This window comes from Podarcis muralis, chromosome 13, assembly GCF_964188315.1.
Source record: "Podarcis muralis chromosome 13, rPodMur119.hap1.1, whole genome shotgun sequence".
Classification (NCBI taxonomy): Eukaryota; Metazoa; Chordata; class Lepidosauria; order Squamata; family Lacertidae; genus Podarcis; species Podarcis muralis.
In genome coordinates, this window is record NC_135667.1 from 6779814 (window position 1) to 6803534 (window position 23721).

General features: G+C 49.1%; 1 protein-coding gene and 2 long non-coding RNA genes across 7 annotated transcripts in view; 1 reads left to right on the top strand and 2 right to left on the bottom strand.

Annotated features, from left to right (window-relative positions):
- The window catches only part of ZFHX2 (zinc finger homeobox 2), a 34178-nt gene extending 30479 nt beyond the window's left edge, over positions 1-3699 (top strand). For all 5 annotated transcript variants that reach the window (XM_028701635.2, XM_028701639.2, XM_028701638.2 and 2 more), the window contains exon 10: positions 783-3699. In XM_028701635.2, coding sequence (XP_028557468.2) covers positions 783-1621 — 839 coding nt within the window. In that variant the 3' untranslated portion in view covers positions 1622-3699. The remainder of the gene's footprint in view (positions 1-782) is intronic.
- The window catches only part of LOC114581479 (uncharacterized), a 40843-nt gene extending 24696 nt beyond the window's left edge, over positions 1-16147 (bottom strand). Inside the window, exon 1 of the long non-coding RNA XR_003703343.2 lies at positions 15098-16147. This is a non-coding gene — a long non-coding RNA (uncharacterized LOC114581479). The remainder of the gene's footprint in view (positions 1-15097) is intronic.
- Positions 16148-16554: 407 nt separating this feature from the next.
- On the bottom strand, positions 16555-23136 carry LOC144325054 (uncharacterized). The gene is made up of 2 exons (XR_013390340.1): positions 22224-23136; positions 16555-18286 (listed from the first exon to the last, which is right to left on the bottom strand). It is a non-coding gene; the product is annotated as an uncharacterized LOC144325054 (long non-coding RNA).
- Between the last annotated feature and the right edge of the window lie 585 nt (positions 23137-23721).

Here is a 23721-nt window from a genome sequence, read left to right on the forward strand (position 1 = left end):
CCCCTGCAAGACCCAACGTGGGACTCGAACCCCTAATAAATAATAATAATAATAATAATAATAATAATAATAATAATAATAATAATAATAAATTTATTATTTATACCCTGCCCATCTGGCTGGGTTTCCCCAGCCACTCTGGGTGGCTTCCAACAAAATATTTAAAATACATTAAAACATTAAAAACTTCCCTAAACAGGGCTGCCTTCAGATGTCTTCTAAAAGTCAGATAGTTGTTAATTTCCTTGACATCTGATGGGAGGGCGTTCCACTACTGAGAAGGCCCTCTGCCTGCTTCCCTGCAACCTCACTTCTCGCAGTGAGGGGAACCACCAGAAGGCCCTCAGAGCTGGACCTCAGTGTCTGGACTGAACAATGGGGGTGGAGACCATAGCTGTCAACGTTTCCCTCTTATTAAGGGAAATTCCCCTATTCCGAATAGGATTTCCCTTTAAAAAAGGGAAAAGTTGAGAGCTATGGTGGAGACGCTCATTCAGGTATACTGGGCCGAGGCCGTTTAGAGCTTTAAAGGTCAGCACCAACACTTTGAATTGTCCTTGGAAATGTACTGAGAGCCAATGTAAGTCTTTCAAGAGATTAACCCTGAGATTAAGAGTTTCATGCTCTGCAGCCTTAGCTATCCCAGGAGGGCTGGGCTCTCCCGTCGTCCTGCAAAGACTCTGTCCCTAAGGCTTTGAAGCAGGGAGCCAGTGGAGAATGGCAACATTGAGGAAACAGGTGGAGGCAGCACACCACTCACCTCTCTTTTTCTCTCCCAACAGGCCCTTCCTCTTCCTCCTCCGGGGCCCTGAGCACCCCTTTGGCCTCCACGCAGCCGGGGCCCCCCTTACCTCAGCACCTCACTCCGGAACCGGCCCAGCTTGGCCCCTCCACAGAGCCGGCGGCACCTGCTCCAGAGACTTCCCCGGGCGACGGCCAGGCAGACCCCGCCTCCAGCTCAGCCCAGGAACCCTCCGTGCCCTCCACTGCCGCGGTGAAGAACCTCAAGACGTTGAAGGCCGCCGTGCCGGCCTTGCTGGGAGGCCAGTTCCTGCCCTTCCCGTTGCCGGCGGCAGCCACGGCGGCAGCCCCCTCGCTCTTTGGGGCGCAGCTGCCCGGGGCCTACTTCCAGCAGCTCTACGGCATGAAGAAGGGGCTGTTCCCCATGAACCCCGTCATACCTCAGACGCTTATGGGGCTGCTGCCCAGCCCCCTGCTCCCGACGCCCATGCCCGAGCCGCCCGTCGAGGTGCCCGAGGCCCCCGGCATCTCCACGGTTGACGTGACTCACCAGTACCTCTGCCGCCAGTGCAAGGCGGCCTTTGAGAGCGAGGGGGCCGCTGCCGCCCACCAGGCCACTTTCTGCTACTTTGGGCGCCAGCCCCCCGCGGCCCCGCCCCCGCTGCGGGTGCCCGTGTGCACCTACCACTGCCTGGCCTGCGAGGTGCTTGTGAGCGGGCGCGAGGCCCTGGGGGCCCACCTTCGCTCCAGCGCTCACCGGCGCAAGGCCGGATCCAACGCAGCAACCGCATCGGTGTTTGCCAAAGAGGAATCCAAATTACCTCACTCGGACTCCAGCCCAAAAAGTAACGCTACCTCTACGACACTACTAGCTTTATAGAGACGGATGCTACACTGCCACCGACCGAGAGAGAAGGACTAAGCAACCAACCAACTAGCCAACCAGCCGGCGGAGGGAAGGGCGCCCGCTCGGCGTGCCCTGCGCCCTCTGCCCATACCAAACGCCCATCACGCAACCCCCCGCCACCAGTAAACTCAAGAAACGGGCCCTGGCCAAGGCGACACCCAGTTGCCTGAAGGCCACGCTCTTCCCAGACCCCTGGGTAGCCATGTGGGCAAAGCTGGACCCAGATGTTCAGCCCTCCCACCCCACTCCCCCAACCTCACCGCCATCTTGAGGGAAGACCAGTTGACCTGGTGCGGAACAGAAATGCCGCCTGAGGAGCCCCCCAACAGTGCCCACCTCAGAAATGCCTTGCGCTCTGCATGGAGTGCAGAAGCTGTTCTCCTCTGCCACCCACCGTGCCCCTCGCCCTCACGGCCCTGTGCATCGGCCGACGCCAGTTCCCAGGGTCTCTCCTCCCTGAAAGGGTTCCCGGATCCTGGATCCGACATGGGTGCCCAACCAATCGCCTTCCCGCAGTTCCTTCACACATGCCTGTGTATTCCAGAGTCTTCCACCTCCTGTGGCATACACATGTACCTCACATGAGAGAGGCACAAGAGGCTCTCACTCTCTATGGTTCAGGTCTCAGTGTCCTCCATGTTTTCCCTCAAGGGTCCCCAGGCATCTCAACAGGTGTTCCTTGGGATGCCGACCCTAGCGGAGAGGACCCCCTTCCCTCGCCCGCAAAGGCCGCCGCGCCGTCTCCTCGTGTCAACGGGAGCTTCCCAGAATCCTTTGCCCAAAGTCCAACCCCTCATGTGTGCGAGAACCACACTCCTGCCCATCCTGCCCATCTCCACACACGCTTGTGACCGCTGCCGCACGCCCTCGTGCGAACCTGGTCTCCTCTCTCTCCCTCCCTCTCTCGCTCTCTCACACACACCTGCTTAGAGATCCTTCTCTCACTCTCTCTCACCTTCCACCCTTTTACTGTGTTATTACCGACTTGAGAAAGGCCAAAAAAAAAGCAAACAAAAATAATGGACGGAAAGAAAGAAAAGTTATTAACCCAAGGAAACAAAACTTAAGGGGGGGGAGGGGGGGCAAAGATGAGAAACTGAGTCCCCAACCCCACACCCCCAACCCCTCCTAGAGCATGTGCTGCCCATTGTGTATAATAATTCCCGCCCTGGACGGATGGACAGACTCCCGAACTTGTTGATGGATTTTGAACGACTTGAACAGCAACCAAACTGGGGAAGAAAGGCGCCTCTCCCTCTTCTTCCCCGCCATTTTTTCCCTCCTCTCTCTCTCTCTCTCTCTCTCTCTCTCTCTCTCTCTCTCCTCCTCCTCCTCCTCCTCGTCCCCAGTTGGGTCTCTGCCCGCACTGAGGAACCAAATAAAACTAACAACCTCGCTGTCTTTTTCCTCCTGATAGACGTGACTTCCGTCTCCGCGCGGGAAACGACACACACAAAAAAAACCCTACTCCGATGGCTTTAAAAAAAGAAAGAGAAGAAAATAATAATAATGATAAAATAAAACCAGAAGGATCCTCCCGTCTACACACACACAGTTACCTGCCACGTGCTGGTGTGCCGACGTCCTTGCAAAAAAAGACAAAAAGGAAAAAAAAAAGAACACAAAAAACCCTCTTTATGAATCCAAAGCTCTTTAAAAAAAAAAACTTCTATACAATAACCAAAAAGAAAACCAACAGTTTGAGAGAGAGACTACCCACCAACAAAAAGGAATAATAAAAAGCAAACTGGAAATAATTTTTTTTTTTAAGAAAGAGACATATGACGACGATGACGAAGAAGAAGAAGAAAAGTTACGCCCTCACGTTTTTCTTCCTCCTTTGTGTCCGTTCTTTTGGGGTTGCTTCTCCCGTTCTTTTCTTTCCCCAGCCCTGTCCCCCCCCCCCCTTCCGACCTGCCAAGTGTTTTTTAGGCCCTCGCCCACTTAAAACAAAGATGGACAAGAATTTTAAGAAGTTGATGGAAGTGGAAACCTGTGGGGTAGAGAAGGGGGGATTACAAAAAAAAAAAAGAATCCCCCACAAAAATAACCAAACGAACTACATTCGGGGCGTCCAGAGGGGGTGGGCTCCTACAGCGGCTCACCCTCCGAGACCACCCTGTTTTTCCTCAGACTGCCCCCCTTCTCCCCACAACTCTGCACCCCAGAATGGGGCGAGGGGAAATGTCTTTCTGTTGTGTATTTAAAGGGGGGATGGGGTACAATAAAAAATTAAAAAGAAATAAAAATTATATTAAAGAGATGGTCTGGGGGGGGGAACATGCTTTTGGCAGGGTGGTGGTTGGGTACATATATTTGTGGGGGGAGAGAGTAAAAGCACCGAAGAATAGACAAATATTGGATATTGATTGAAGGTCTCGCTTTTTCCTGTGAAGCAGGGAAAGTGTAATGTGCACCCAAAACAACTTTTTAAAGAAAAATGTGAATTCCTTAATCTAGGGGTTTATTTGCACAGTGCTATTGAATGTGGGTTGTTATTATTTATTAAATCTATATAGCGGCCTTCGTCACAAGATCTCAGGGCAGGTTCACCGAATAAAATACAAGATAAAAACACAAGTAGATAATTAAAACAAAAGCAGTATCACCATCCCTCCCTTATTAACAAGGTGGATGCAGGACTTAGCTGTTTATGTTTTACTCGGGAACTGATCAGCCACATGCCTTGGGAAAGCAGTGCCACAAAACGGGCACACTAAAGATGTGAAGTCCTGTGGCACAGGAAGGCCACAATAAGGTTTTCTGTGTTTTTTTCTGGGTCCTCCAACACACTTGAAAAAGAGGGCACAGATTTGCATGACGTTTGCGTCTGCTTTGTGTCATTCCCGACCGGCAGAATTCGAACGCACCACTCTCCCCCCCCCAAAAAAATTGTATTTCCAAACTAGAAACAGCTGAACCTGCTTAATTTCTGCCTGCCACACAGCTGTTAATGGCTGGCTTTCTCTCAATGCCACAACCCTAAGCCAAAACCTAGTCCTGTACCCAGTTACCTGGGAGTAAGACCTATTAAGCACATAGGTAATCCCTTCTTACGTATACCACTATACTGCAAATTGCCTATGCAGTGAATTCTTATTGCTGGGTGTTTATGCCGAAGCCTCTTTCTTTGCAGGTTGTTGTTGTTGTTGTTGTTATTATTATTATTATTATTATTATTATTATTATTATTATTATTGCATTGTCATCTGAAGGTGGGGGGAATTCCTTTAACATCTGCCTGGACTCACTGTGTATGGAGTATTTGCAGGAAACAGCTCAGACAAACTCACCACAGGAAAGACAGATCCTAGTTTCTGCAGGGAAAGGGGAAATTGTGGAGATCCTAAAGGATGAGAAAATTGAGACAGAAGAAGGAAATTGGCAGCTCTTTGAGACTCTGGGGATTTCTCTGGCCGGGTGTCCAAACAGCTCCCTTGTCAATCACAGCTATGACTTCACTCATTGGCTAAAAACCAAAAGGCGGGAGCAGCCAGGCTGGCTCATCTAATAGAAAATGCTTATAAGAACAATTGCACATTTGCTTCATAAGTTTCTTTCTAGATGGGCTAGAGACTTTTTTTTTAAGAAAATGAGCCTGGGTCACTTACTGGCTCTGTGCCTGGTATAATAGTAATAATTTATTATTTATACCCCGCCCTTCTGGCTGAGTTTCCCCAGCCACTCTGGGCGGCTTCCAATCAAGTCTTGAAAACAGTACAGCGTTAAATATTAAAAACTTCCCTGAACAGGACTGCCTTCAGATGTCTTTTAAAGAGAAGATAGCTGCTTATTTCCTTCACATCTGAAGGGAGGGCGTTCCATAGGGTGGGTGCCACCACCGAGAAGGCCCTCTGTCTGGTTCCCTGTAACCTCACTTCTCACAATGAGGGAACTGCCAGAAGGCCCTCAGCGCTGGATCTCAGTGTCCGGGCTGAACGATGGGGGTGGAGTCACTCCTTCAGGTATACAGGACCGAGGCCGTTTAGGGTACTTTAGTACAGTGGTACTTTAGCAGTGACTGTTATCTGCCTCTCCACCACCCTGCTAATAATGGGTGCAAGCCCAAATAAAATCTCAAACCCTGTGATTTAATGCAAAAATCTCCTAAAACAATTTTTACTTAGCAAGAAATGTGCGTGGAAAGAAAAACAATATTGTTTTCCAACCGGCACCAGTTTCTTAGCAGGCGATCCAAATATTCTGAAATTTGCAAGGTTGATTTGGAGGGGTAAACCCTACAAAGAAATCCAAACCAGCTACTGCTTTAAACTAAGCGCACCATTAAGATATTATTCTGATTCTTTTTTCATCTCCATACCGTCAGGTGCTCTTGAGAGTTTTCTGCTGGGAGAAAAGCAGGGCATACTTTCGAAAATGAAACAAGGTCTCTGGGGTCAGGCAAGACCGCTGCCCTCTCCTAGCTATGCTGTCCTCCTAAACACCATGGTTTTTTCCAAAATTTGGTCACACTAGAGTGTGACCAAGGAACGGAAGTCAGGAAGAGGCTGTGCAGATAGCAGACGAGATCCCCCCCAAAAAAAATCCTCAAGGGGGGTCCGTTCTGTTTTGTCTCATAGGAGTGAATGGTGCCCAGGATGGTTAGAAAATAAAATGAGATAATAAGACAACGATTTCAGGAAGCTGGGTGCCACCCCATGGAGGAAGCCCATGGGTCTCTCCCAGCCCTGCCTGGAAGTGACAGAAATTGAACCCAGGATCTTTGGCACATGGAAAAGATGCTCCACCATGTTGGTGTTCGTGCTTGGTATCTGGGAATCAGGGAGGGGAAAGTTTTTCACAGCATGGGAGAGGAGCGTTATCACCTGCTAACAGGCTGCATGCTGGAAAGTCTTTGTCAAGGGCAAAGGGAATATTTTATGTGCAACAGAGCATAAATACCGGCGTACAATGTGGGCTGACCCATTTTTAAAGGCTTTGGGATATGAGGTGCAAGCGCACTACTTCACTGACATCTATTTGGGGCTGTGCCCTTGATCAATCAACTCCCCATCTATTGTTCTTTAATGGCGGCAGAATTCGCACGCATTTCCAGATCTGTCTCCACCCCCGCCCTCTTCTCTGCCAACCCTAAACGTCTGAGGGGTGGGGTGGGAGGAGAAGGTAGCCTGCCATTTTTGGCCTGTGTTTCTCAAGCCGGGGGAACCAGGGCCTGGTTCCCTGTTTCTGTTGCCACGGCAACGGTCGCCATCTTGGAGACATTGATAGAAGACTATTTGTAGTCTTTTGACAGAAGGGCAGAGCAAAGGACCCTGGAGTGGGGTGAGGGAAGGGGGCAAAGACCATGGGAATTTCCCCAAGGGTGGGGAGGCAAAGTATGTAGAAACTAGCCTAAAATTAAAAATAATTTCCGCCCCCTGTCACTGCCATGCGGCCCCCGAAAGATTGCTCAGATCAGAAGGCGGCCCTCTGGCTAGGAAAAAGATTCCCCATCACTGTAGCACCTATTCAAGCTATACAGAACCTGACTCAGCACCCCAAATTCCATAGGGCAGACCCACATACGCCCTACCCCATCCAGGCCCACCAAAGGCCAGCATAGTGCACTGGATGGGATATTGGGTGCAGGTCAGACTTGGGTTCGAATCCCTTTTCAAACATGAAGCTCACTGGGCGATGTTGGGCAATTCACACTTCCTCAGCTGCACCTACCTCACAGGGTTGTTGTGAGTATAAAATATAGAAAGCAAACAGCCCTCAACAGAAGACATGTTAAGATTAATTTCTACCTTCAGGGGTCCTGGGATAATGCTATATTGTTGGGTCAACATCACCCTTGGTGTAATAAGAGGCTTAAAGAGCTCAGAACCGATCAATTCAGCCCCGGCCAGCTCCTACTTTGCTCCTGCCTAGCTGGTAAAACTCACCCCCTATGCCCTCCCCATCTCTTGGTAAAGGTAAAGGTAAAGGTAAAGGTACCCCTGCCCGTACGGGCCAGTCTTGACAGACTCTAGGGTTGTGCGCCCATCTCACTTAAGAGGCCGGGGGCCAGCGCTGTCCGGAGACACTTCCGGGTCACGTGGCCAGCATGACAAAGCTGCATCTGGCGAGCCAGCGCAGCACACGGAACGCCGTTTACCTTCCCGCCAGTAAGCGGTCCCTATTTATCTACTTGCACCCAGGGGTGCTTTCGAACTGCTAGGTTGGCAGGTGCTGGGACCGAATGACGGGAGCGCACCCCGCCGCGGGGATTCGAACCGCCGACCATGCGATCGGCAAGTCCTAGGCGCTGAGGTTTTACCCACAGCGCCACCCGCGTCCCTCCCCATCTCTTGGACCAGCCTACAAAACTCAAAACTCATTGCCTGCCTGCCCCACACAGCTCCCCATTGGCTTTGTGCAAGAGGCTCCTGCGCTGCCACCAGCCCCACTGTTCCTATGTGGGGCTGCCCTTGGAAGACAACATGGAAACTTCAACTGGTGCAAACTGCAACGGCCACATTAGCGGCTGGGCTTCCGTGTAGATCTCAAAAGTCCCTGGGCCCAATTCACCGTGCTCACGTTGGTGTTTAAAGCCATAAACGCCCTGAATACCTGAAAGACAGTCTCCTTCGCCACAGACCCTCTCAGGTGTTTAGATCGGCAAAGAGGGGCAGCCCTCTTTCTTGTTCCAGTGCCTTCAGAAGCTCTGGGGGGTGGCAGCCCAGGACAGGGCCTTCTCTGTGGCAGCCCCTAAGTTGTGGCTGCCAACAACTTCCTCAGAGAGGTGTACCTGGCACCCTCATTGTATGGCTTTTGGCAAATGCACCCCTTTATCCTAGCTTTCGGCACTCAAAAGTGCGTAATTCTTGGACCCGCCTTATTTCTGTAATGGTGGGTTGTTTCAAACTTTTTCATATTGCTTTTTAATTGTAACTCACCCTGGGACCTTAGCGTGGAGGGTGAAAATAATAATAATAATAATAATAATAATAATAATAATAATAATAATTACTTCTGATGGTGGGAAACAGAATCAGACTCTGCCAAGTGATCCTGTGCACAGTCCCAACCAGCGCCAAAATCTCAGCTTCAAGATCTCTCCACAATCTCCCTACGTCTGCTAGGCCTGACCCAATGCCTGCCTTTCACTACCACACGCCAATTATTTATTGAGTTCAAACAGGACTGAAAACAGACCTGCGCATTGTAAATAAATCAAGACAGACAGACATATTAAGAAAGCAGCACTGACCCCCCCAAAAAAAGATGCTGTTTGGGGTTTGTGGCAAAGATTGGCCTCTAACATAAATGTTTTGGTTTCAGAGGATCAATCAATGCTTGATTTTTAAAAGACGATTCTAGCCCTCATGACTGTAGTGGGGCGTTGGGGGTGTGAAGCTTAGAAACGGGTTTCTGCTGGAATCAAAAAGCTAAAGAAACAAATAATAATAAGGCATCCGTTTGCGGTCTGGGCAGAGGAGGGAGAGCTGACTCTAAGAACTCGCTGGCATCATGATACTTTTCTTCTGACGTCTTCCCTAAGGATTGGGAAGGGCAAATGAGAAGGGCTGCGCTCTAGCAGGAGGAATGTGGCTCTCTGCTTCTCTGTCAACAAAATCACGACTCCAAGCTGATACCACACATAGTACAGTGGTACCTCAGGTTACATATGCTTCAGGTTACAGCCTCTGCTAACCCAGAAATAGTGCTTCAGGTTAAGAACTTTGCTTCAGGATGAGAACAAAAATCGTGCTCTGGCGGCAGCAGGAGGCTCCATTAGCTATAGTGGTGCTTCAGGTTAAGAACAGTTTCAGGTTAAGTACGGACCTCCGGAACTAATTAATTACTTAACCTGAGGTACCACTGTACAGTCCTTTCTAGACTGCACCATTTCAGATTGCAAGCTTGGAAGGTCCCAATAACACCCCCTCACACCTCCCTGTTCTTAAAAAATGAGCACGTCGGGGGGAAGCATTCTAGTCTAACCCTCTCTTTCGCTTGCAATATTTTCCCCCACAATGGGGAAAGCATTCAAACAGATGATTCCCCCATCTGTAGTCTGAGTGGTACAGTCCACCATGGATATTTCTGCAATTGGCCTAGTGACATTCACACTGCTGTTTGTTTCAGTGTGCTCAATCTCTGACACAATAGACAGGTTCTGGGGCTAAACTCTGGCTCAGATCTAGCCTCTCCTCTCCTCAAGCATCTCGCATTACGACAATATTTGAAAACCATCATCTGCATTGATTAGCAAAAATATTCCGCTAATTTCTCTCAGGTTCCTGAACAATGGCTCCTCTCCTCAAGCATCTCACCTTACGAGGATATTCAAGAACCATTATCTGCATTGATTAGCAAAAATATTTTGCTACTTACCGTGGGCTGATTAAATTCAGCCTCACCAAATCAACAGACTCATCAGTGCTCTTTTGCTGCAAAATATATACATCTACCTAGATCTGTATACACACAAACACCATGGATGACACCCATCGGCTCTCTGCCCCAAATGTATAACATGCTCTGCATTGAAATATCATACTGGTAACCCCAAAAACTACACCCGTGCTACAGACCTGCAACATTTTGAAGCCTGCTCAACTCTTGAGTGTTTCTCCACCACCAAAGAATCGTGGGAACTGTAGTCTTCTGGGGAGGCTGAAAATTCTTCCCTAACCTATGTCCATCATCTTTTAGTTGCTAGGCACAGCTGTTAGGTCTGAAACTGGTCTAACATCTGCAAACATTAACCAATCAGAAATTCCCCAGGCGCCAACATGTTTTGCAACTGGTCCAGGTCCAATTGTGACCACATGGTGATCTATGGAGGGCAGGTTGGCAACCGACCTCTCCACCTGGCTGGCCCGTCCAGCTTTCTTAAGCAGGAAAGCTTATTTATTGGGCTTATATCCCATGTTTTCCTCCAATCGGTACATGGTTCACCCCCATCCTCAGTTAATCCCTACAACAACCCTGTGAGGTAGGTTAAGGGACTGTGACTGGCCCAAGGTCACCCAGTGAACGTCATGACTGAGTGGGGATTTGAACCCTGATCTCCCAGGTCCTAGTCCGACACTCTAACCACTACACCACACTGGCTTCCTAGAGTACTTCTGCTATGGGAACACTATACAGTGGTACCTCTGGTTGCAAAAGGGATCCGTTCTGGAGCCCCGTTCGCAACATGAGCAGAACGCAACCCACGTCTGCGCGGGTCGCGATTTTCCGCTTCTGCACATGTGCCTAACGTCATTTTGAGCGCCTGCGCACGTGCGAGCGGTGAAACCCGGAAGTAACCCTGTCCGGTACTTCCAGATCGCCGTGGGATGCAACCTGAAAATATTTAACCTGAAGCAAACGTAACACGAGGTATGACTGCATAAATTAAGTAGGTATATAAATATGAAGAAAGCAAAATGTCTCTGAAGAGAAAGATAACCAGACTTCTACTTGCCACCTTCTCTCAAAAGGAGCTCCCCCATCCCCAACATAAAATTCTGTTTAAGCTATAAATGTTAAAAGTGGAAATTGCAGCCACTGCGCTGCTGCTGAGAGCTAAACCATGGTTTGGCTCAACGTGCCACCTGAATTCAGACTTATGGTTTATCTTGAACCCTCGCAAAGCAATAACCACAACTAAACAACCCCTGACCATCCAACCTCTGTTGAAAAACCTCCAGGGGAAGAGTTTGACACCTTCTGAGGTCGCCCGTTCCACCATGAATTGCTCTTCTGGTCAAAAAGTTCTTCCTAACATTTGGTTGGAATCTCCTTTCTTGTGATTTGAATCCATTGGCTTGACTCCTACCCTTTGTGGCAGCAGAAAACAAGCATGCCCCCATCTTCCATGGGGCAGCCCCTCAGATATTTCAAGATGGCTTTCATAGTGGCTCTCAGTCTTCTCTTCTACAGGCACCCAACTACCTCAACCGTTGCTCCTAAAGACCTTTATAATCTTGGTCTCTGTCTTCCGGCACACATCCCAGCTTGTCAATATCCTCCTTAATACTAAGCTACGGTTCGGTTTAGCGGCACATGCAAAGCAGCTCTGTGCCGGTGCTGAGATTCGCAAAGAATTTAATTCGCCTGTCGAAAACCTACTACCATACAGTTCCAATGCCCAGGAAAGAAAGGAAACAGAACTCCAGCCCAGATTAAGAGGGGAAGTTCCTCAGTCCCATTTACATAGGCTCAAAGCGTGACAAGATCTACTTCTGTACTAATTTGGCAGCATTTGTTCAGTTGGCTGGCAAGTTGCCTTTCCAGTCCAGCCTTTCCAAAGGACTCGGGGAAGGTTAACTCTACCCAGAAGGAAACCAAAAGGCCACAAAAACAGCCATCGCTGAATCACAACCGCAAAGAAAAGGCCTGATGTGTTGAGGTGTTTGAGCCAGGCAGATTTGTGAACACCCAGCCTCGCGCCCATCATACAAAAAGGTTAAAAACATGCACAGTCCTTAACTCTAGCTACCAAACAAAGAACCAAGGCAGGCACAACGATTACAGTTCGTGCTAACTATGGTTTGTGGCCTTAAACGAACGCTGCTATCTCAAATGCACAGCAAAACTATAGCACAGGTTACTAAGCCCTCGATGACGGGCATATGGAGATATCAGCGAGAGACCGGCTTATTCCCTAGAAACCGTATGTACTGTGCTTTGCTGGAATGCTCAACCATGCAAACCATAGTTTGGAAGCCCACTGCAAACCAGTTTTACAATCCCGGTTGGTGGGCGATCCTTTTAAGCAATGGTCTAGCAAAGCATTCAGACATGACACTTAACCATAGTTACAGAAAACAAGCCAGAGTTCAGCTGTTTCCAGTCCATCAGGTCATTATAAGAATTTTGTAACTAAAAAGAAATCATGGCTTGCTTTTAGGTGCCAGGCAAAACCAGACATTTGGCCTTTAATCTGAAGGGTTCCTGGGTATGTCGGTGGCTTCTCTTTATAATTATTTGTCAACGGAGTGGACCTGTCCTAATATATACAAGCATTTTAGATTTTCTTTCTATTCTTGTTATTACATTTGGCGTGTCTCGTTTGTATGCTGCAAGACGCCTTGGGACAGTGAAAAGCCAGATATATATATTTTTTAAAATAATAAATTCACTGATATTTGTAAACTGCTCTGGAATCATTTTCCAGCCAAAGAGAAGGCTAAAGATGCTTCAGAGAAAATAAATAGGCATTATTTCTTCTGGAAGGCATTCCGGGTCAGACTTTAATGGATCTGTAAGGCAGAGACCCTAAGCAGATTTATTACAGAAATGAGCCCTACTGAGGTCAATGGGACTTACTTCTGGGTAAAAATGATTGCCCTTCAAAGGAAGGAAGCTCTGTCTTGCAACTCACCTGCCCTAAACACATCTGTCTGTATTTGGGATAATCAACCATTGGCCCTCCAGATGTGGTCGGACTACAACTCCCATCAGCTTGCCCATTGGCCATGCTTGCTGGGGCTGATGGGAGTTGGAGTTCACATTCCCCATCCTGTTCTGCGTCCAAGATGGCTGAATCTGGCATTGGGGCAAAGCAGAGGAGGCAGTCTTTGGGGTACGTAAGATCCTAATGATTAAAGACTTCATAGGTCAAAATGAATATTGGAGCTTGAGGGATTTTATTTTGTAATTTAAATTGAGTTAAAATAATTCTTTTTACACACACGAAACCCCCGGAATTGGCGTGGGGTAGCATTTTCCACCTGGCACACAGACCCTCTGATGAAGTGAGCGATTAGGAAGCAGGAAAGGAGCTGGGGAAAAACTGAAATTCTAAAAGGATCAGACCGGAAAAGGGGCCCTCTCCACGCACTCTCTACGTCTGGACAATTATAACGTGTTTCGCTTTAAAGCTTTTGGAAATTGAAAATAATTCTCCTTGATGAAAATTGTCTCTTAGAGTTTATTAGGGCTGAAGACTTGATAGACATGATTAATCAAGTAACTTATTAATCACAGATTAAAACGTGGGGTTTTAATCAGATTTTAATCAGAGCTGTCGGGCAGGCATCTTTGGTTTGTAAGTCATCTATGACTACCACTCGACTCAAGCAACGCATCTTAGATAAACTCCAAACCAATAAGGATCCACCGATAAATTGGCTTGTATCTATATTGCACAGTAGGTGTGCTGCTGAAGCCTCCAGCAGTGATTGGCTGAGCTTCTGTGATGACACAGAATGCTTTCAGGTTCTATGGGGACAAAGCTATTGGAATGTTTGTAGATCTGGTTTCTGTGAGGGAAGGGAAAACTAGGAGTTTGGCTGGAATTCAAGCCTCACAATGACCTTTGGTCTGAGGATTAGGAAGATATTATGGGAAGTAAAGAAGCCAAGGAACCCAGAGGTAAGGTGGGTGAAGAAACAGGTAAAAACCCCAAAACCAAACAGAAACACAGCGAGAAGTTGGGGGAAGAGAAAGAAGCTTCAGCAAAACAGAAGAGAAAATAGGGAACAAGGAAGGAGCTAAAAAGAAACAGGGAGAAGGGCTGAATTTCACAAACTGATATGAATTAACCCAGTGGCGTAGCGTGGGGGGTGCAGGGGGGGCTGGCCGCACCGGGCGCAACATCTGGGGTTAGGGCAAATCCACAGGTTAGGGGGCGCAAATCCACAGGTTAGGGGGCGCAAATTACTTGCCTTGCCCCGGGTGCTGACAACCCACGCTACGCCACTGAATTAACCACCCAGTTCTTGGGATGCTGGTTTCTAGTTGATTTTAATGGGACACATTTGACTGTGCACTGATCATATTAATGATTAGCGCAAGGCCATTATCTTCATCCAAAAAAGTTCTTAATTGGTTTGGATGTTCTCCTCCCTCTAAAGCACCTGGAAAATTATAGGTTGTCAGCTCCACTTTTTAAAAAATGTTAATTAAAAATATTTAAAATGAGGAGGAACATTTTAAGAGTTTTTTTATTTTCTTTTTGAGCCACAAAGGTCTTGGAAGTTCTCTCTTTCGCCCCTAATATGCATTTTAATTTGTGCTAGCGTTACAGCAGGGGTAAAAGTAAACCGTTTTCCCCCTGAGCCCCACAAGAAGAGGGGGGCAAAAATTGAAACAGGAGCATCCTGAAAACGAAAATGTTTTTATAAGGATCTTTAAGAAGGCAAACCCTGAAAACCTCAACAACTTTCTTCAAAAATTAAGGTTCATAATTCCGTTTTTTTTTTTTTAACGTTTCATTCCTTCCGCCGATAATGTTTCTATGGAACCATTTGTAGCCAAACCACGACCCATCAACCAAAAACATCAAAACTATGTTGAGAGCCAAGGTGGCTTCCATCGGCCTCCCATTCCACCAATCTGAACAAACCGTTCGCTCATCCTCTCGCTATGGGTAGTTGGATAACTACCATTCCCATCCTACAAGATGCCCCACCCAACATAAAATGCAAACATTTATCACGTCAGCAACCCCCCTCTCCCAAATCTGCTGCCGGAGAACCCACAACTCCTATTCCTGAAGGTGCAGGAGAAGAAATTTCAAGTCTATACCTTGCTGGTCCACGAAGGAGGTTGGCTGAAGATCTTCCGAGTTCCTGGTCTTGACCTGCAGACATCCGTTCAATGGTGGCAGATCGATACGGCTGAGAAAGAGAAAACAGATAGATGGAAAGGAGCAGGAGAAAGGAAGATGTCTACCCAACCGAACGCCGCTCGGTCTGCCCCATTCCCCGAGCGTCCCGTTCTTCCGTGCCCGCCAGGGTCTCCGCCTGCCGCGACGAGGCTGTGCCCAGGCAGCAGGGATGGCAGCGACTTATCATTCTCCTCTGCTTCTCCACCATTTGCCGCAGTGCCAAGATCAGCGACTCTGTTCACGTGCCAGTGCGGGTGATGCCAGCCCCAACCAGCTTTGACTCGGTGCCAACTTCAGATGGTCACAGGTGTGCCAGTCTGAAAAGAGGGAGTGGGGCTGGGTTGGGAGAGACAGAGAGAGGGAGGAAGAGACGTTTAATACAGAACTGATCTGGGTGCCAATAATGCCCGCGGCACAATCTGGCAGCTGCCCTTCCTCTCCCCCACATGGCACCCCCCAAGTTGCACCCACCCCCCACACTTGCCCGGGCTTTTATTTCCATGTCTGCCTCTCTCCCTCTCTCTTTCTCTCTCTCTGATCCTATTCTAGTGTCAATCCCGGTCTCTCATCCCAAATGCCCGCAGCTCCACCCGGGTCCAACCTCAGATGCCCGTCACCAAAGCACCCACCCGGCTCCATCTCCTCTGCCTTCTTTCGCCTTCCTCCTGCCCCTTCCATGCCTCCCCACACCTCGCCACCTGCCAGCTGCTGCCAAACGGAGAGAGTGGAGCCGGGGGGCACGGTGCCAGCACGAGAAAAGCGGCGTACACCCTCGCACACATCTCAGAGAGAAAAGAGAGAGATTTGCACGCGGCGCGCCAGCCTCCACCCTGGTGCCAATCCGTTCGCTCTGGCCCTCTCTCTTGCCTCCCATCTCCCTGCGGGCACAGCCTTACCAGCTGCTGCTTGCTGCCTTGCCTGGTCCCCCCCCCCCTTTCGCTGTCATCATGCACCAACCTGGCATCTCACACTCAGCCTCCCCCCCCCACCCGCCCTACACACCAGCACCCCTGCCCGGTTGGCATGAAAGCTGGCGAGCGGAGCGAATGCCGCAGAGGGAAGGGAGGGTGGCAGGGCGGGCGGCTGCTCTGTGCCAGCTGTCATCGCCCCTCCCCCGTGCAGAATCGCTTCGGGTATCGGGCTGGCATATACCACCTCCTCTCCTTCCTCTCCACACCCCCCCCACCACAACCTCCATCCTTCTGCCTCCCCCTTCCATCCCTGCGCTTATCGTTCGCTTTTTCGCCCTAGCCATCCCTTGCTTCTCTGCCCCCTTCCCCTCGTCGCTCGCTCTCCTTCGAAACCCTCGTCCTCCACAGTCTCATCCTTTCCCCCCTCTTCTGCTATCACCCTTTCTCTTCCTCCCCTCTTTCCCCCCCTTTCTCTCTCCCTCTCTCCTTCGTGCAGTGCCAACCTCGTTCCAGCACCCATTTCCAGTTATGTCCTGTGGAGCAGGTGCCAGCCCGTTATGCCAACCACGCGGGGGGGGGGGGCGGAGAGAGATACAAGGGTTTGTGCGTATGTGTGTGTTTGCATGACCAAGCCTGGCGTCCCTTCCGGAGAAGAGACGAAACACACACACACACGCACAAAACACCCGACTCCTTGGGCTTTCGTCGCGCCCACCCTATCCGCCGTTGAAAGTGGCACGGTGCCAACCCAGGAACAACCATCTGTGCCCCCCGTCTGCAGCACCCCTCCCCCCCGCCACTGCACTAATTGGCAGCTGAATTAATTAAATCCTGGATGCTAATTAACATTCCGACGGTGCAATGGTGGGGGAGGAAGAGGAGGGGTTCGGAAGAGGGATCTCCGGCGGGCATCGAGGCAGGGGGAAAAGTGGGCAAGGAAAGTCAAGGATTTGGGGGTGCCATTTAATGGGGGGGGCAGGAAGTGTTTTGCCTTCCCCCCCCCCCCAAAAAAAAACCTGGGAGGAAAGTAGAGTGTTAGGAGGGAGCAAGGATAGGACCTTGAGAAGGAGGGAAGCCAATAATTAGAAGGAATTATAAATTGTGATGCAAACATTTAAAAAACAACAACTTGGGGTTTGGTGTCCAGAGATTTTAATGTAACCAATATTCCTCTTAGGGAAAGTGGTTTTTTTGGGGTGGGGGGATGGGAGGCAAGGGCAAGATTATTGGCCAACTGGCAAAATATGAACGTTACGAATTAAATAACGAGAGATATCTGAAATGACAAGGAGGGAAATGTTACACTAAAGGAGAATGAAAAGTGCTGAAACACACTTGCTCCCCGCTGAAACCAATCACAATTGCAAAAAAAAAATCCCCAAACTCCAAATTTACATCCCAAAAATTGGTTTGGTACCCTTTGTTTTTAAATGGTGGAGCTGAGGGCAAACTTCCCATAAGCTAAAGTCGCTTGCCTGCTCTGCTGATTTCACCAGTGGAGTTCATCACATTTCATATTATCGCCAACTAATATCAATGGGGCCTTAATGGGCCTCCTTTAGACTGAACCTCACCCTGAGTCTGTGGCTCTCTATCTGCCGCAGGGCCACAACTGCTTTCAATGGGGATTCGAAGGTCAATTTTCCTTCATCAGGGCTAGAACCCCCCCCTTTTTTTAAAAAAACACTGGACTCCAGAAATTTGATCAAACTCTTGTGGTCCAGTTCTCTGAGATGGGAATGTTTGGGCTATATCCAACTAAACTGGACTCAAGAGCAGACTCCCTGTAATTAACTGAGTCATGTCCATTCATTCCAAAGGATCGCAAATGCTGGAAACAGCCCCAGATTTCAGTTCAAACACTGCTAGAACTTGCCTGCCCAGAAAGAACTTTCTTGTTGGTACTCCAATGCCTTTTGAAGACTTAGTTGTCGGAGCAGCTGTTCAATACATTTGATTCACTGGGTTTTGGGTTTTATCTGCTGTTCTGTCTTGCTTTTAGATTTCTTCCGTAACGTTACCCGCGATTGTTTTCCGTCATTCTGAGATGGGAAGCAGAGCTGCTCTATCCTCTGAGATCAGTGATGTTGGGTTCTCCTCTCCAGCTGGTTGTTAGAAGTGTGAGCCAAGCCACTTAAATAACGCAGGCGGTATCCAGAGAGAAATGAAATCCTGATAATGCTTTCCGGAGGAAAACTGCATAATTTGAGGAGAAAGAAAAGAAGTCTCGTTTTTCTTACTTCAGGCCTTGTACACAGCAGAGAGACATTCAACTAAACATACAGAGGTAGTGCTCCCTCAGAACTACACAGCCAATCAGAGCACGTGCCACTTACTAGAGATCGTGCCACACCGCCTTGCTACGCACCCCCTCTTCGCCAGCTGACTTGCCGATAACAAAATTAACCCTTACGTTACAAACTGAACGATCCTTGCTGCGACATTTCCAATAAGGAGAAATTTGTAACTAAGGACTACCGGTAGTCCCGGTTTGCTTTTTTCCTGTTCTTCTTACTTTCCCCTTTTATGCAATGTCTTTTAAAGTTCGCTAGCCTGGGGGCAGGGGCTGTCACATTACTGATCTTTATAAATCAACCTGGGGGCCATTTTTTGGGTGAAGGACAGAGTTAAAAGCGCTTCAAATAACAAGTGTTTGGATTTTATACAGTCAGTCGCGTCTTTGGATGGAAAGGTAGGGTCCAAATTTGCTTTTTAAAATTATTATTCACTATGGTTTACTTTGTAGAGGAGACGCAGCCACGATTCAAACAAACCACAGTTAAGATTAACCATTGTTCGGATGACATGGGGTAGTCTGAGGTTTCTCTGAACGTCAAAACACCTTCCTCCAACCTCTAAATGTTTTGGAGTACCATTCCCATCAGCCCCGGTAGTTGGGAGAGACGGGAGTCCTACTCCCAACCATCTGGAGGGCACCAGGTTGGGGAAGATTGCACTAAACTACGGTTTAGTGTTATGTCCACAGTGGGCTAGGTTGGCAAAGATGCTTATCATGCAGCAGAGATTCTGCCATTCGAGAAAGCCCTGAGAAAACCCAAGTAAGAGTTCCTCTAGTCAGCGGCATCATAGATTTGTATAGTTGGAAAGGGTTCCAGGGGTCATCCAGCCCACCCCCATGTGATGGAGGAATCACTGCATTCATCTTAAGATTACATTTTACAGGGCGCCTCTATCCTAAGCAGCCCTTTCCATGAATACTACTTAACATTTCTGTGTGGTCCAGAGCTAAGGAAATTCAGCCAGGATGCACTATGCTGGACCATTACAGGACATGGGTTCAGTTTAAAGGTAAAGGTAAAGGGACCCCTGACCATTAGGTCCAGTTGTGGCCGACTCTGGGGTTGTGGCGCTCATCTCCCTTTATTAGCCGAGGGAGCTGGCGTACAGTCCTGTGGCCAGCATGACTAAGCCACTTCTGGCGAACCAGAGCAGCGCACGGAAACGCCGTTTACCTTCCCGCCGGAGCAGTACCTATTCATCTACTTGCACTTTGACGTGCTTTCGCACTGCTAGGTTGGCAGGAGCAGGGACCGAGCAACAGGAGCTCACCCCGTCACAGGGATTCGAACCACTGACCTTCTGATCGGCAAGCCCTAGGCTCTGTGGTTTAACCCACAGCGCCACATGCGTCCTGTTTACCCCTCCTTAAACACCAAATCCCACAAAATCACCAGGAGCCGCAAGCAACCCGAGGCATTAGATCCATTACCAATGTTAGGCCAAAAAAAAAAGGGGGGGTCAATTTATGCATCCTAGCAGCACAAAAAGCACCATTTTTATTACCTAAACAAGGCAAGATGGCACAATATGGAGAGTCTCACAGTATGAAAAATTGTTCTTCTTCCGCCATTCCGACTTCCCCTATTTATCCACGAGTCGCATTGTAATAAATCTCTCGCAGCGGAGATGGATGCCCGAGTTGTTTTATTTTTCACACTGATGCTGCTTTAAGTATTGTGGCGATACGTGCTTTCATATAAAAAGCAGGGGTCGCACCGTAGACACATCTGGGATTTTTGAGCAAGGGCTGCGGGCACCGACCCCGCTGGGTCTCTTTTCTTCTCCGGATTGTAGTGTATCACGCACTTCGCTTTCCCAAGGGATCTGGGTAAGAGTTAGCCAGAGCCTCAAAAAGCACAGAGAGATGTAATAGGAAGTGGTGAAAGAGTGTCACTTTTCCAACTTCCTCCTTCAGGTCAAGGCGGGGAGAAAGTAACCATTCCCAGAAATTCATGCCCAAGGAGACAGTGAGGGGCTTGGCTCAGAGGTTTCATTGGCACCAGGCTAAGATTTCAAGGGTGCCACGTTGGCAACCCATGATTATAGGTAAAGGTAAAGGGATCCCTGACCGTTAGGTCCAGTCGTGGCCGACTCTGGGGTTGCGGCGCTCATCTGGCTTTACTGGCCGAGGGAGCCGGCGTCCAGCTTCCGGGTCATGTGGCCAGCATGACTAAGCCGCTTCTGGCGAACCAGAGCAGCGCACGGAAACGCCGTTTACCTTTCCGCCGGAGCAGTACATTAAAAACATTAAAAACTTCTCTAAACAGGGAGGGAACCTCCAGAAGACCCTCAGAACTGGACCTCAGGGTCCAGACTGAACGATGAGGGTGGAGACGCTCCTTCAGGTACAGTATACTGGACTGAGGCCATTTAGGACTTTAAAGATCAACACCAACACTTTGAATTGTGCTCGGATACGTAATAACGAAATATGAAAGCCTCCCGGCATGTTCTCTACGTTGCCCATTGTTGTTCAACTTCTTTATAAGCGACTTGGATGAAGGAATTGAGGGGATGCTCACATCAAATTTGCAGAGGCACCAAACTGGGGAGGGGTAGCTAATGCTGCAGAAGATAGAATCAGGATTCAAGACTGGAGATTGGAGAACTGGGCCCAAACTAACAGAAATAAATTTCAATAGGGACACATGTAAGGTTCTGCACTTGGGCAGGGCGAACCCGCTGCATAAATATAAGATGGGGGACACTTGGCTGGCCAATAGTGCATGTGCAAAGGATCTAGGGGTCTTAGTGAACCACAAACTTCACACGAGCCAACAGTGTGATGCTGCGGCAAAACAGCAAATGCTATTCTAGGCTGCATCAATAGAAGTATAGAAGGGAAGTCACAGCACCATTTTATTTTATTCTGTCTGGTTCAGACTGGGAGTACTGTGTGCAGTTCTGGGCGGCACAATTTAAGGAGGGTATTGGCAAGCTGGAATAATGTGCAGAGGAGGGCGACCAAGATGATCAAAGGCCTGGAAACCGAGCCTGATGAGGAATGGTTGAGGGAACTGCGTAGGTTTAGCCTGGTAAAGAGAAGACTGAGAGGAGATATGATAGCCATCTTCAGATATCTCAGGGGCTATCACATGGAGGATGGAACAAGCTTGTTTTCTTCTGCTGTGGATGGCCTTCAAGTTACAAGAAAGGAAATTCTGACTTCAGGAAGAACTTTCTGGCAGTGGAGCCATCTCCCTTGGAAGATTGTGGACTCTCCTTCCTTGGAGGTTTTTAAGCAGAGCTTGGATGCTCATAGATGCTTTAGTTGCGATTCCTGCATTTCAGGGGATTAGATGATCCTCAGGGTCCTCTTACAACTCTACAAAATTCTATCAAACCATGCCGAGCCAAACCCTCTACTAACTAGCCTTTCCCGGCTGGAATATGAACTCTGTGCCCCTCTTGCCAAGATAGAGAATGGAGGCACACGTTGAATTTGTGTAAAAAACCACTTCCCATACAAAGGGGGGGGGGGGAATGGCAATTGCCGCTCCACCTCTGGCCCCACCCACCAAATATCCCCCCATTTCTGTCCTATAGAATAGCAAACATTGCAGAATCAAACTGCAAAATAAAACGGACGGCCAATTTACCTAATTTCCCTATCTTCCACAGGCCCCACCATTCAGAATTTTGCGTTTTTAAGTTCAAGCTCGGAGGACGACCCAGTGCAAGCACACCGAGTGATATATCTGATCTCCCCCTAACACGGCTGCGGACAGGGCGGGAGGGCTCATCATGGCCAATTGCCCAGAGACAAGTTAAATGTGGCCGCTGAGCTAAGAGCCATGGCCTTTGGGGCAGGCTTACGGTGCTATTAACTTACCACTGCGGGCATGTCATGGCAGCCGAGTGACGGGAACAAAGCAGACCGAGCCCGGAGAGAAAATAAACCAATAATTCTTTACAGGGGGAAGAGAAGTAAACACAAGAGGATTGTCCTTCTGCAAAGAGGACACCTGCAAAACTGTTTCCCCCCCTCTGACTTTTAGGGACGCAGTCGCTTCCCCCTCGCTGCTCCTGGACTCCATCTTGGTTTCCCAGAACACCCTCCGCCATTGCAGAATATCGCACGGGGCTTCCTAAGATAAGCAAAACGGCAGCTGGCATCAGCGAGGGGCTGAGGGGAAGCAGCAGAAAGTCTCTCACACACAAACTCAGACCCTCAAGTTTTGCCACTCCAAATATCGACTGTTCCTCGTGGGAACAGACCCTCACGAGAGTCGGTGGACTTTCCCTCACTGGATGTTTTTAAGCAGAGGTTGGGTGGCCATCTGCCAGGGTTGCTTTAGCCGAGATCCCTGCATTGACGGGGGTTGGACTAGATGACCCCTGGGTCCCTTCCAGCTCGAAGATTCTCTTTTGTAGTGTGCGAACGATGGCATTAAAGGGATGGCTGAGGCCATTGTCCCAAGGAAGGTGTTTTTGGTGGGTGAATAGCAGTGTGGCGTTTAGGGTGCTGGTCTGAGGGAGAAAGCTGTGGCCTTCCAACTTGTTGTTGAACCCCCATCTCCCACCCTTGCAATTCCCCAAAACCAGCAGACAAGAGGCACACAAGAGGCTGTACGCAGTCTTATTCTCTGAATCATGGGTAGGCAAACTAAGGCCTGGGGGCCGGATCCGGCCCAATCGCCTTCTCAATCCGGCCCAAGGACAGTCCGGGAATGAGCGTGTTTTTACATGAGTAGAATGTGTCCTTTTATTTAAAATGCATCTCTGGGTTATTTGTGGGGCATAGGAATTTGTTCACTTTTCCCAAAAAAATATATATTCCGGCCCCCCACAAGGTCTGAGGGACAGTGGACCGGCCCCCTGCTGAAAAAGTTTGCTGACCCCTGCTCTGAGTCAACAAGTCCACGATCCGCAGATTCCCCCATGCATGGACCAGACAGAGAAACGCCAAGTTCAAATCTTGCCTCGGTCCAGTGGCATAGCGTGGGTTGTCAGCACCCGGGGCAAGGAAAGTAATTTGCGCCCCCTAACCCGTGGATTTGCGCCCCCTAACCTGTGGATTTGCCCTAACCCCAGATGTTGCGCCCGGTGCGGCCGGCCCCCCCTGCACCCCCCACGCTACGCCACTGCCTCAGTCACGGAGCTCAGCCCGGCCTAGTCACAATCTCCTCAGCCTAGTCTACACCGCAGGGTTGTTGTGAGGATAACAGGGGTTTGCGGCTGGGGGGGGGGGGAACGGCGCTTGACGTGCCGCGAGCCCCATGGGGAGGAAGGGCGGAATACAAACGTCTTTACAGCAAGACTCGACGCACGTCAACTCGGAAGTAAAGCCTGCTGAATATGACTGCCAGCGCGGGTAAAACGCAAAAAGT